Source organism: Chenopodium album, chromosome 3 (assembly GCF_948465745.1).
Source record: "Chenopodium album chromosome 3, dcCheAlbu1.1, whole genome shotgun sequence".
In the NCBI taxonomy this organism is placed as follows: domain Eukaryota; kingdom Viridiplantae; phylum Streptophyta; class Magnoliopsida; order Caryophyllales; family Amaranthaceae; genus Chenopodium; species Chenopodium album.
Genome location: NC_137836.1, coordinates 77,820,999 through 77,835,310, shown reverse-complemented (window position 1 = coordinate 77,835,310; position 14,312 = coordinate 77,820,999). Strand labels below are relative to the sequence as shown.

Below are 14,312 nucleotides of genomic sequence, written 5' to 3'. Positions count from 1 at the left end.
TGGGTTATGAGCATTTATCTCAATTCTCAAGCTCTCAACCACACACCAAAAACATAATGCTTCACCATGACATCACGCGGTGGGACACCATGTGTGTACGATATTAGCCTAGCCAACCAAGTGACCAACATATGCACTAATGCACTTGCATATTTTCAGCTGTTTGTTGATTTATTTATTTAATTTGTCTCTTTCATTAAATATTAATGCGCTGAATTTTCAACGCTTTATTTACTCCTCTACAAACAATTAAAATGATGTTTTGCTTTATTAGTTTCTGCCTTTCTGGCCACATTTTTCATCTTTTACCATCTGATGACTACATATCATGTAAACTCTTTTTTTCATTTGACTAGTCGTTGGAGCACGCGCGATGCGCGTGCTCTCACGACGGCAAGATAAGTATGACGTGTGAAATGACTTTTTTTTTGTGATATTCGTGATTTTGTTTAGGTGGCGTAGTTATAGAGGGAATGCAATAATATATGTTGGCATTGTTTAGAATTCAAATGGCAGAAGTAAGATGCTTAAAAGAGGAAAAATAGTGATTATATAATCATGTGCTTTGTACTTTAGTTTCCAAAGACTGCTAATTGACTTGGCAAATGTCTATTAGCTAAAACATTGATTGTCAAGTAGATATGTGGCCTAATTATATACAGAGTTACATAAAATTATATGCTGTATGTTTGGAACCGCCTCTGTTTTTGAAACATTTTGTGGTAGAATATCTATTTTGGTATGGTTGTTTGGTGCTTAGACATGGTTTTATACTTTTTATGGGATAATTCCAAAACAATATCTAATTATATACAGAGTTACATAGAATTCCAAAGACTGTTTGTTGTTTAGATATTATGTAAAATTGCATTCATTATTTTATTTGTGCTGTATCAAGGGTCATATATAGAGAATTATGATATGGTAGGTTAAGTTTATCTAAGTTGTACTTAATAAACTATGTACCATTATCAAAAAAGCACCATTTTTGAGGGTTCAGTTAGGTTCTGGAATAAAGAGGAGATTGATATGAGAAGAAGGTCAATTGTTTACCATAACTTGGTTTATATTATAGACAAGCATCCTAATTTAAGGATACAAGGAGGTACAACATAATTAGCTTACAATATTCTAGGCTTTTAATTGCCAGCATTACTTTGTACATATTAGAAGATCCAAGTTCTACTTAATAGGGTGTCTAAGACACTATCGTTACTACAGGCCAGTCCTTATTACATAGTTTCAGTACTCTATATACATATCTGATGTTTTTAGGGAACATACGATGCCCAAAATGTTCCTTCAAAACATCCAAAAGCTTTTCAAACTTAGCAAACTACCTTATAATAGAGATTCATTAGTACTAATATTCTTTTAGCAAACGCTGCTTAGTATCTATATATTTTTAGCTGGTTTCATTCATAAATTTTTGAGGATGCTTTCAGATTACTCTTTGTTTTCAGAAATTTCTTTCTCAGCAGCTTCCTTAAACAGTGCTGTTCGGAGCTTCTTCCTAGGAACAGGATCTTCATCATCTGAATCCTGCATCTCATCAGCAGACATTGGCTCCTTATTCTTGACACTGCTTCGTGTGCAAGTAAGCTTGTTCCATGTAGGAAGTTCAGTGACTGAAGTTGGTGGCTCTGAAATTGTAAGTCCTTTATTTGGTTGCTGAATTGGAATATCAAAGCAATCTGTGTCAAATGCTTCAGAAGCTAGCCTGAATTCATGAAGCTGGGCTATTTCAGCAAGAACCTCATCGCTTGTTTCTGTATTGTCCTGACTATAATTAGCATTGCTATCTGGGCTAGAAGCAGCAATTGCTTTTCCATGAGCCTTAGTTGTGCTTGGTGAGATGTTGAAGTCTTTCTTGCTATAAGCCGCAGCCTCACTCATGAATGCCTCGTCTGTCCTGTGTGCCTTATCAGGTGTAAAGGGAGTCTGATCCTTGTTAAGATTAGCAGATGATGAACCTAGGACTTGAGTCTCTGGCTGTGTATCTTCTACCTCAATGGCTTTCAAAGTCCATAACAGAACACTATTCCTCGCTAACTCCAGAGTCGGAGTTACCTGAATGAAGAAAGGCTTTGTCGATAGTGTTTCTTGTACAACCTTGAATGTTTCCAAATTCCCCTACAATTGTGAAGTTGTCACATAAGAAGCAAGCACAGCATAATGAATATGTATACTGCCATATAGATTGTGTAAAAGTAAATGCTACTTTTTAAAGTGGTTTTTGTGTTGGTTGAATGTAAAAGGAGATAGGTAAATCAGCTAAGTTGTATACAATTTGAGCTGTAGCGTTTACCAAGGACCATGCAGTAAACATCATGACTAATCACAACTTATTTAAGACTGTTGTATCAGTTAATTTTGGGCAGATATATCATAAATAATTTCTTGAAAGTGGATCAATAGTTATTGAGAGCAGCACAGTTCAAGGATAGGAATAAGGTAAAAAAAAAAAAACTGACTTGCATCACTACTATTAGCAAAGTTTTATTATTACAACAGTTATAGTGTTTGGCAAACCATTTAGACTCGACTGCATTATAGTAGTTCAGATAAGAATAGACAGAGTTCAAATAAACTTGCAAAGAGTGGAAGAGGATATCAGTGGTATTGATACTTACAGTGGTTTTCATGTTCCAGATTTCAGATGCTGTCATACGGAAAAGCTTTTCTGTATCATCACTAAAGGTTGTAAATGACATCATTCCACTGTCATCGACAGCCTCAAACTTGAAAGTAACTCTGCAAGAACACACATTATAATGAAATGGAGTTTTATAATACATTTATAATATCAAGCATAACATATGTATTGTTTTAGAATTATACTTGTGAGTTGCCACAGTATCTCCTTTTTTGCATGAAATGCAAGGAAAACGAGTTCCCAAAGCAAGATATGTTCGTTTCCCGCAGCCAAGACATCCAATGTATGCATTTACTCTCTGCAAATCAGCCTCTGGTATAGTCACTTTGATCCAAGTTGTTTCATCTAGAGTTGCATTAGATTCCTGCATAAATGTCGGTGACTGTATATCAGATGTTCTGTGACAACTATATATTCTGAAAATGTTATTTGCTGTGCAGAATTTTTGTTGATTTAGGGTAAGTGTAAAAAGAGAAAACCTTTTTGCTTCTCAGTTCAGCTATTGTCACAATTTTTTTTTCAGTGTCTGGGTATCTCACATTAAGAATCCTTTCCTATCTGTCTAGGAGCACATGCTGATAAAGCTTAACCCTGAAACAGGAAGTAAGCCTTAATAAGGTGTTTAATCTAACAACATTTAACTGTACAATCATAATAAATCTAATATACTAATTACCATTCTCGAAGCATGTCTGCTCTTTCGCCTTTAGGATTCATAATAATCCTAGTAGACATAGTAGTGTTCAAAGTAAATCCTATAAACAAAAAGGAGATAGGTTAGATATTTAGTAACTGATGATAATTGTAATATCTAAACCAAAAGCATTAAGTTGACCTCTTGTATGACGGGTTTTCAGTGCAGTGAATCCAATGACATTGAATTTCTCAGGCCAGTTACTCAATGCATTACAAGGTGCTCCAATAAGATCGTTCCAAGCAGAGATTGTCATAGCATGGTCTTGGCTGATTCATCATACATTTTATAGTGTAAGCTATCTAAGGCATGCATTTGGCCGAGTAAAAAGTATAATATCAAATTGGTATGTCAAAGTATTTTGTTACCTTGTGTCAGTAACAGATATCTCTCGTACTGGACTATCGCGTCCACGAATGTTAGGTATCATCCTTGGTGTTTCTTCAACAAACAGGACCACACCAACTATATCTGTTTCATTTATAGAGTCGAATTTAGATAACGTGGGAAATAGTATAATCTTTCTGGTTAGTGTAAAAACTCTAGATTTCATTTTAGAGATGTAAAATAATCATTACCAAATCTGCCATTTGGATCAGGCGATCTTGGAATAGTTGACAAAGGTTGATATTTGGGCTCGATTGGACCACTTTCGGGATTCAGACGTTGGATAATAGTCTGCTGTCCAACGGTCATTTGGTAAGGAAGTTCTTCCAAGTTGAAGTTGGCTTTGTACTAATCATCGACAGCAGTTATAGGAGCCTTTGATATTTCATACTGACCAGATGGCTTAAGAACTTCTTCATATGCTTCAATCTGATCTCCAAAAAGAGCACATCGCATCTTGTTTTTCTGGGTACAGATTAAGGGTACTAAGTAATAGCAGGATAAAAGTGTATGAATATGCAGCTTTGTATATATTTAGCTATTAATTTGTGACAAAGTTTATAGAACTATTAAATAAACTGATTCTGTATAAGAATGTCAAATCAAGTTTATGTGACAAGCTTAATGGTAGGCAGTAAGATTAGAATGATTTGTATGATTAGTAGGATATATTTGTGCCATTGACTCTAAGTAAATCATCATTATTCCTAAGGTTTATTTTTTGCTGATTATAAAAAAACATAAATTCTTACTCATCCATGTTACAATGAGGTTAATTCACTTTTTTTTTGTTATGTTGTAAACACAGTGGTCAGTATTGTTTTTTCATGGAGAAGGAGAGCATACGTTTAGCTCAATCTATATTACAGACTTGATAGTAGTATATCATACCTTCTTCTTCTTCTTCTTCTTCTTTTTTTTTTTTTTTTTTAAGATTATCTATGTGCTTAAATATCTATATTGAAATCTTAACAATAACAAAACACAACATAACAGGATTTAAGTTATCAATATAGGTAAGTCAATATATTTTAATAGCTTGACAATAATCTATTATAGCTTTTTTTTTCTAAAAATTTTAACAGCATAGGAATAATCTATTATACCTAATTTTTTTAAAAAAGATTATCTATATTTAACAACAACAAAAGATAGCCATAACAGGATGTTTATCTAACAGCAGAATCCATTTACTATAATGTAGCAGCATATTTTATTTGTTTTTTTTAGAGAAAGGTACAATAAATACATTTACCTTTTCATCCTCTAAGATTATCGTCTGAAATATCACACCAGGCTTCTTAGGCGAAGGTTGAGCTCTTCCTTTTTCAGTCACAGTAACCTTCACTTTGTAGTCCTTACTCTGAGTAGTAAGTTCGTCTAAGTAAACAGGTTCCAGCTTCATCTTCGGAGGTGTATTCATAGTCTGTAATACACACCATGCAAAATAGTAAGCTACTGTATTGAAGCAAGACATAGTATACAGTGTAAGTGTAGATCTAGCATGTAAAATTGTGTTAGAGTAGAAAAAGTAGCTGCAAAATTGTATATAAACTCTTGTAAAAAGAAAGTGCAGAGCAAAAGCAGACAGTGATGTATTTTACATGGATATTCTAGAAATTCCTTTTGCCTTACATTTTTTTTTTTGCGTGGGAAACATTTGATCATTAACCTAATGCATGCAGAATATACTAAAAGGGAAAAAAGCAGTAAAATAAATGCACTAAGATGAGATATTCCAGAATCTAGTGTGAGAATGTGAGCTTAGAATGAGAAGCCAAAAACCTAAATATGAGTCAGAATATATAAAATAATGTAATTGCAAATATAAGTTATATCATAACAAAGAAACAAGAATTATATAAGTCAAAGGTTTGTTAAGAAGATTTTTTTTTTTTCATAGAAAATCAGGTAAGAATTCCATGGATAGTAACCACTCTTGATGCTAAGATAACAAAAAGAATTTCAGAAAAAGAAGGAGAATATACCATGCTAAGGAATGAAAACGCAGGAAATTTTTTGTTGCTCTAAAAAGTAGAAGCTAATTTGGTATTTATAGCCAACGTTTGGGAGCAAGGTTACCTTCCTGTTTTCAGATATTCACTGTTCAAAAAGTAAATTACTGTTGCTTTCCCTATTTGGTTACAGCTAGAAAGCACTAAATTGTAACTGAGCAATTCTTTCCTTATGTAATAAGCAAAAAGTAAGTTTTTATGGTTAATATAAAACTCAATTCTTGGTTAATGCAAAATATCAGTTTTTTTTGTGGCTTAAATAGAAGCAAAGTACAATTCACATATTTAATTAATAAGTTTACCATGAATAGTAGCATTGACTTGTACTTTGTTTCTCTTTTCTATGAAGTGAGTTGTACTCCAATTTAAACCTTAGTAGCTGTATATTTTCATGCAAGAGTTTTAACATTGCTGTTGTTAGTTTGGGCTGGGCTCAACAAAGCCATTCATATTTTATTTTAATGACAAACACAGCCCAAATTAAGCGCCAAAGAATACAGCTATTATTGTTAGGTGCTAAAATATACTATAGTATCTGTTGCATATTATTTGTAACTGCACGCATTACATGTTAGGCGGGCGCAAAATACACTACAAGTGCACCTAACGTATAATGTATATGGAAGCATAATTATATACCTAATAATATATGATCGACTGATATGCAAAACTTTATGTATTAGTTCTGGAAAGTCGATCATACTCTATTCTAGTCTATATTCTTTACTTATCGAGCTACTGAAGTGGTATGACATACACAAGTAAGAAAGTCTTACATTGACCTGCTGCACAGAACACGCTACATCCGAAGCCTCTATCACCCAAGTGAAACAAAATGCACTTGTTACTACAGGAATAAATAAAAGGAGAAGATCAACACTGATGACCATAATATGAAAAACATTAATTTTGATCTTGAGATACTACTATATTGTGCAATTTTATAAGCACAAATAAGTATTCAAGAAAACGGATTTAAAACCATTGTCGTGCAAGAAAGTAAATTACCTTTTGAGGCTATGCTAATTGCATCAATAAACTGGTGAAAAGGGGATAGTCCCACGACATTTGTCTTCACACCTTGAACCACATTGGTAGCATCGCATTCCATATGAACCTTTGAGTAGCCCATCCTCAGTGCGATTTGTACACCAAACCAGCAAGCAGTCGTTTCCGCCACAACAGCAGTCCACCCCGCAGCTTCAGCACATACCGCTGCCACCAAAATATTACCCAAATGGTCCCTGGAAACCACACCAAATCCCGTTACATTACCAATGTGGGCATCGCAATTAATTTTAATCACATCTTCTTGCGGGCAACTCCAAGATTTTATTGAAGCAAAAGATTGACATTGGATTGGTTTTGCGATCCTCACAGCATACTCCTCATAATCACGCACCATCTTCATAAACCCAAAGGCAAGGAAAACCGAGCTCACATGTGAATTTTCAAAGTTTTTCAGATTTCTCCCACGCTACGCAGCCCACGCCAAAAAAGAGAACTCCATTAGTTCAGTCTTAGAAACCTGTGATGCTACCCACATCCATCTATTAGCAAAAGAAGTGGCAGGGGCTTGAGATAACAAACTCACAAAATTGCTAGCTACCCAAATCTCCCTAGCAATACCACATTCAAAAATGGCATGAATGGTAGTTTCACACCCCTGATTACAAATTGAGCAGGAGCTATCAGGGAGGATATGACGGAACATAAGCCTTTCTTTAACAGCAAGGAAATTCTTACACGCACGCCAAATAAAGTGCCTGAGTTTGGGAGGTCCCGACAGCTTTCAAATCTTCTTCCAAACCTCCGAATCACCCTGGGAAAGCAGAGGCATAGGGCTATTTTAACCCAACCAATAGCTTGACTTGAAACTTTAGACACCACTCTTATCAGGCCACCAGTACATACCATCTTTCTGCTTACTTGGAGGAAGAGCGATTGAGAAAATTAAAGCTTGATCAGATGCAGTAAAAGTATTGCTTATAACTTATTTAATTGTATGACCATCTAATATCCCTATAATTTAGTAATCATGATGACATGATTAATAAATTGTCAATTTCCTGCTTCTATAAGAACTAAGAAGTGTAGACAGAACATACAATCAATACAAGAACGAAATCACCATATGATTAACGGAGGTAGTATATGATTAATAGTTAACGGAGGTAGTATATGATTAATTTATTAGAAAGATAAGTATTGTTAAACATTTAAAAGACATGTAATTTCTAGACAATTTGACATAGCATAATTAATTATGATTGTATTAGGGGAAAAGAAGAATCAAATCAGAGAGCTGACTTTTATCAAGTTTATTAATACAGTAATTTTTTAAGACAAAATATTATTCTTTTAAGACATTTTTATGATTTAATTGCTCCTTTTAATACAAAGAAGTTATGAATATAAGGTTTGAATCATGAAAGAATGTATGCTTGTTGCTAGTGGGATCAACAATTCAACATACTTTCGGCAAATAAATCATCTTAATTAAATTATTATTCCTGATGCACTTACTTGCTGAATTCTGTGTAATTATTTAATGTGATCAAATTTACTGCTGTAGTTAGTGATCAGCTTCCTGATTTCAACTCTCTTCTTCTTCTGAACATTTCCTGGCCAAGCCCATTCTTCCTCCCTCTTCTGCTTTTTGAAAACCAACTTCGGTACAGCAACTTTAGTAGCCTCCTCACCCATTTCTGCTTAACAAAAGTACCAATCAATCAATTATTAAAGCAAAAACAAATTACTCAGATCATATAGCCTATAATTAAGCATCCGAAAACACTAAAACCAAATCAGCTCCTCCATTTCATATTAGTTGCAGATTACACATCCCAAAAGTACCAATCAAAGAATGTGCGGCTTCAACATAAAATAGAAAGTAATAAGGTGAATGATAAGGGAAAAGAAAAATCCAACGAACTTCATTGGGCTATGCAGTGTACACTCACCCAAAGCTGAAGATTATTTCAGGCAATAATGCAGGTTCTGGAAAACATTCATTGCAATATGATGCACAGATTAATGAGGTGGTTGAAAGGATAAGCACTTAAGATAGAGTCAATGTCTGTATTTATCCATTGAGATATAAAAATTTTACTTTACTGTACCTGTAAAGCTCTACTAACAGCAGAGTGCATCCATTTATCATCTGTCTTCAACAAGGCAACATATTAGGCACACTGTTCTGTATAACTTTGAGTAACTATTCCTGTCATTGAGCACATGAGCAGGCAAATGCAAAGGTAGAAAGATAATCCAAATAGGCTTAAAACCAAATTAATTATAATGCAAAGAATCCACAATATGGTTAGTGTGATGAATCAATAAGAGCAATAACACAACCAATTACATATTTGATTCAGAAAGCACATTCTAAGGTGCAGTAAATAGCATTCTGGTCGTACACAAAACAGTAAGTGTAAACACAAATTTTAAAACTGCGAAATATAGATTCAAAATAAATGAAACAAAGTGTTAATTTTATTAATATGATAATATTGGGTACAATCTCTAATTTGCTCCTCTGATTCGATCTCCACTTTGACTTTGACGTAATACAAAGATTGACTTGATTCTTGAACGAGGACCGTCAAGGCTTGTTCTCGATCAAAGATTTGATGCAAAACTTTGACTTATGTTGATGTAGACCTTTGACTTGTTGTTGATGTAGACTTTTGACTTGAGTTCTTGATTGAGGGCCGACGAGGCTTGATCTCGATCAATGAATATTTGATGTAGAGGTTGAACTGGTGTCCTTGATGATTTGAATTCGTTCTTTCCTTCGTGTTGAGGGCCGTCGAGGCTTGATCTCTTCCACGGGTGATCTTCTAGAGTAGAACGGCACGTCGAATGCTTGTTGTTCTTCTTCTAGGCTTTGAGATGTTTTCTCTAAAATGGAGGTTTTGAATATTTGAGAGAGGCTTTCTCTATATTTTGTATCTACTTATTTTCCTCTCTAGGTTTCCTCTGAATTTTTCCTCCTCCCCTTGTTTGGTTTTTTTTTTCCCCAAATGAACTAAAGAGAGTTCTATTTATAGAGTAAGGGACTCTCAGGATTAGGGTTTGACATATATTAAAAATTGGGCTTGACAATAACCCATTTATGATGGTCTAGCTTATATATTGGGTTTTATAATTTAATTAAATAAAATGGGCTATTTTAATATATTTCACCCAAAATAATTAATTTTAAATAAATAGTCAAACCATCAAGTCAACAAATTGACTTTTGACCCATATAATATCCGATGTGGCACTTATATAAATATTTCGTGCCTACAGTAAGCTAAGGCATAAATCATAACCAAACAGCATCAATAGTGTAAAAGACGAGCAGTGAATACGCTACTAAGCAACTAACAGAACCAGCAAACAAAATAATACAATTCTTTTGTGTGTGTGCTTTTTTTTTTCCCTTTATCTTTTTCTTGATTCATCAGATAATTCAGGCATATATTCTGCAAAGCCCATGCTTAGATCACCTAAATTCTCATGATCCCTAGATTAAATCTTTTTGGGTTATATCAACCCGAGGAACTACCATGCCGTCGTCTACATATGAAAGCTGAGTACCTGCAATAAAGTATTGTAATAGAAAAAAATAAATTAAATGTGCATGTATTAGACTTAAATTACGAGTCAAGAATCCACTTACTATCCTTGATTATTTCAGGAAATGGCATTTCTCATGAATTCAGAGGTTGCTTTGCACCTATAGGTATTATCAATTTGAGACTCATGGTGCTGTACACATAGTGAAAATCAGTTAGTCTTACATTCAACATTGAAGGATAGATATAATTCAAAGTACTTAGAATGCATAACTCAGAAGGTTAAAGCTATTAATAAGTCTTTGATGCGGAAATTTAGAAAGCTAATTGTCAAAAAGAATGTAATAAATCCAATGTGGGTCATACTTTTCAAAATCAAAACAATATAACTGTAGCGTACCTATAAAGGTCCACTCATAGAAGTTTCACAGAAGCTCTAATCCATTTGCATTTGCCTTGAGTAAGGCAACATATTATGCATACTGCCCTGCATCATCTTCTATAATACCTGCTAGACGTAAAAGGGCATAAGAAACGACATTCTTAACAACATTTGCAGAACACTGGTTTCCAGCATTTTTTGTGAAAACACGAACATCTTTGGATTTCTTGGCCCGCGATAATGCGACATAAAGTTGCCCATGGGAAAAGCACGGCTGTGGAAGATAAATGGATACTTGGTTTAGAGTTTGCCCTTGAGACTTGTTAATTGTCATAGCGAAGCTTAGTTTAATAGGGAACTGTTTCCTTTCAAACATAAACGGGTAATTAACAGAGCTAGAAGGCCTTAAGTTGATTCTGTGTATGAACACCTCTTCCCCTTTGTAGTGGCCAACAGCTATAACACAGTGAATTACATTTGGGAAAAACTTCTTGCAGATTAGCCTGGTACCATTGCATAAACCTGAAGATGGCAGCAAATTTCTTAACAGTATAACAGGGCAGTTTTCCTTTAAAACAAGCTCGTGAGGACTCATTCCACCGGGGCATAGCTTGTTAATGAATTCAGTAGGATATATACTACATGTATCATTTAGAATTGCATCAAAGCTTTTATACGTTACAGCCTGTCCAGGGAATTGCTCAATCATGAAGGTGTTTATTGAATCCACATCGTCATTCATAGGCGTTAAAATTGCCTTATGAGCAAAAACTTCACGATCAAACTTCCCATTAACAACTTCTGGAAATGTTGCTTCTGTAACAGCTCCTACTATTTCTGTGGAATTGTTATCGCACTGTACAGTCTGTTCTGGTAGCTCGATAAAGGCATTTTCTGATTGTTGCAGTTCACCATTACCTAAAGCAAGTAGAAAAGCAGAATATAATGGATCTTCTCTTGCCCTAATGTTTTCCGTCAATCTAAATTTGATGAACTTAGGCCACAGATACGAAGTCACAATGCTTGCTTCAACTGCTTCGTTCATAGTTTTCCGAGGAACTACTGGCAAAACTTGTCTAAAATCACCTCCAAAAACAACAACTTTTCCTCCAAACAACAGCTTATTCCCACAGATATCTTGCAGTAGAAGGTCTAAAGACTCTAGATTTTGCTTTTTAGCCATTGAAGCCTCATCCCATATTATCAGGGTAGTCTCCTTTAACAATGCTGCTAAACTACCTTGTTTTGGAACATCGCATGCTAAAGAACCTTCATCATTAATTGGGATCTTGAATCGTGAGTGAGCAGTTCTGCCCGAAGGAATATTTGCTGCGGCAATTCCCAATGTAGCTGTAGGTAAAACAATCTTGTTCATTTGTCGTATCTGTGCATACAACGCATTGTACAGAAAAGTTTTCCCTGTACCTCCAGGACCATCAATAAAGAAAGCTCCACTCTTTTGCTGCATAACATGTTCCATTATGCTTTCAAAAGCAGCATTCTGCGCAAGGTTCAATTTTGAACGGTAGCTTAAGCATTCTTCTGGTATTGGCGCATCAAGAGCATCTAAAATGTCTTTTGTATGTCTGAACTCATCACTAAACTGGGAATTTAATTCCTCCAAACCAAAGGACGCAAGAGATTTTCCCATGGCCTCAAGGTGTTGTTCTACTGCTCTGACAGTAAGTTGTTGTATTTTCAATGGCTGATTTGGAAACTTGTGAGAAAAGTCTTCCGCAAGAAAAGAATAATACGTATTCCATAAAGCCACAGGATCACTTGGCTAACAAAACAACAACACCGTTGCAAAGAGACGGCGTAAGGCAGCAGGCATATGAGTCTCACAGGCCTCTGCCATTGTTGAATTAGCTGCGTCATCATCTTCTACAAGGCCAAGCTTTAGAGCAGCTTCCTGAAAAGTCGGGTAAAGACAACCATTGACAGTACGCAAAGCTTCAAAGGACTTAGGACTTTTCACATTTAACAACAGCAATCTAAGAAAGAATCGTTCTCCTTCTGCAGGGAACACAAATGCTAATCTCCCCACTGAAATTCTGTTTTGGACCCTTTGTTTCCATTTTTTTTCACCTTTATTCCATGTGTAATGCTCACAAAATTCACCATACAAATATCCTAGTCCATGTTCAGAAGCAGCATTCATTGCAAAGAATTCAGTTAGCTGAGTTCTTGACCGCTTAGAGTCTGAAACAACAGAACGCAGCCTTTCATGAGGGTGAATGTGAACAGTTTGCATATTAGGTAAATGAAATTGCAAGGGTAGAACCGCAGGATACATTTCGAACAGATCAAAACTGAATATTCTCCATGCAGCTTCACAAGGAGATACCCATCTCCCTGATTGATATTGGTCAATTTCATCTACAGACTCAGCAGTAGAAGGCACAACATTGTATGAAATTCTATCATGCCCTTTATATATATACTTGTATAAGTACTTAACTGCCTTGATTGTCGAACATACTTCAACGTTCAAATGGCAATCAAACAACAAAGAAAGATAGGGATTGTAAGGAATAACCCATTGGTTGTCTAGCTGTGCACTTCTTATGGTTACCCTTTCTCCAGTTTCTCTTCTCCGATAGACAGGATAACCATCTTTATTATTAGTTGTTTCACTGCAAAACTGTTTAGGGTACTTATTCTTACAGCTTAGCTTAAGGCCATCCTTGCGCATACATGGACACTCTGGATTCAATATACCGCAAGGACCATGCATCATATGTGCAAGCACAATTCTTCTCAAGGTAAGATTAGTCGAATGAGGTATTTCAGCACAAACAAAACGATCATAGTCATCTGGAGACTTCAACTTGTATTTAGGCTTGAGAATAATTAAGAAGTGAGCGTGAGGCAAACCTCTTTTTTGAAACTCGATTACATAAACCATTGCAGCAACTTCTCCAAATACTTTTTTCTCCATGATTTCTTTCTTCAGTGCAAGCACTTTGGCTCTGAAAATTCTAGCAACTAAATCCGGTCTGTCTTGTGCTGTCTCACCAGTAGCAAGCTCATTTTTTATTTCAGGCCAATTAGCGTTACAGGTAATAGTAACAAAAAGATCGGGTTTACCAAAGCGGTGCACTAAAGCCATAGCATTTAGGTACCGTTTCTTCATATCCCGAGGCCCACCAATATAAGTCGGAGGTAAGATAACTCTACGACCAACATTATAACCAAGAGTTTCACCGGAATCAAGTGAATCCAAAATACCTTTATACAGATCAACCCTTATTGATTCCTGGTTGTTGCGAAAGTAATCAAGCCTTGTATTTTCAATCTTGACATACATATCGACTATATATTGCTGAAAGCATCGCCCTGCTCGTAAAAGCATGTTATTTGGCCTAATCTGTAACTTATACGCATAGTATTCTCTGGCAGAAATAAACTTGTCTGCTCTAGTGTTATGCCTCTTTGCACCTGTATAAAAAAGACCACACAATAAGTAATTAACGAAAGCAATATCGAAGCTTAGAATTTAAAAGCATAAGCAAACATATAAAGGCAAAGATAGTTACGTGTTTCTTCCTCAGCTATTAATTCTGCAGCAGTATGAACGGCGCAAGACATTATAGGATCAGGAAGCGAGTCT

General features: G+C 35.4%; 1 protein-coding gene across 1 annotated transcript; it reads right to left on the bottom strand.

Annotated features, from left to right (window-relative positions):
- Positions 1-1,059: 1,059 nt before the first annotated feature.
- LOC145625436 (replication protein A 70 kDa DNA-binding subunit D-like) lies at positions 1,060-3,606 on the bottom strand. Its single transcript, XM_081678478.1, has 6 exons — positions 3,492-3,606; positions 3,333-3,411; positions 3,229-3,247; positions 2,842-3,038; positions 2,634-2,754; positions 1,060-2,133 (listed from the first exon to the last, which is right to left on the bottom strand). The coding sequence occupies exons 1-6, from the start codon at positions 3,604-3,606 to the stop codon at positions 1,447-1,449; spliced, it is 1,218 nt and encodes a 405-aa protein (XP_081534604.1). The 3' UTR covers positions 1,060-1,446.
- Positions 3,607-14,312: the final 10,706 nt, after the last annotated feature.

What these genes read in the sequence shown, in the direction of transcription:
- LOC145625436 (XM_081678478.1), bottom strand. Translation starts at nt 3,606, where the DNA reads ATGACAATCTCTGCTTGGAACGATCTTATTGGAGCACCTTGTAATGCA. An exon ending in GAAAACCCGTCATACAAGAG is followed by an intron (nt 3,412 to 3,491) that starts GTCAACTTAATG and finishes TTTTGTTTATAG; the next exon opens with GATTTACTTTGAACACTACT. An exon ending in GATACTGTGGCAACTCACAA is followed by an intron (nt 2,755 to 2,841) that starts GTATAATTCTAA and finishes GTGTTCTTGCAG; the next exon opens with AGTTACTTTCAAGTTTGAGG.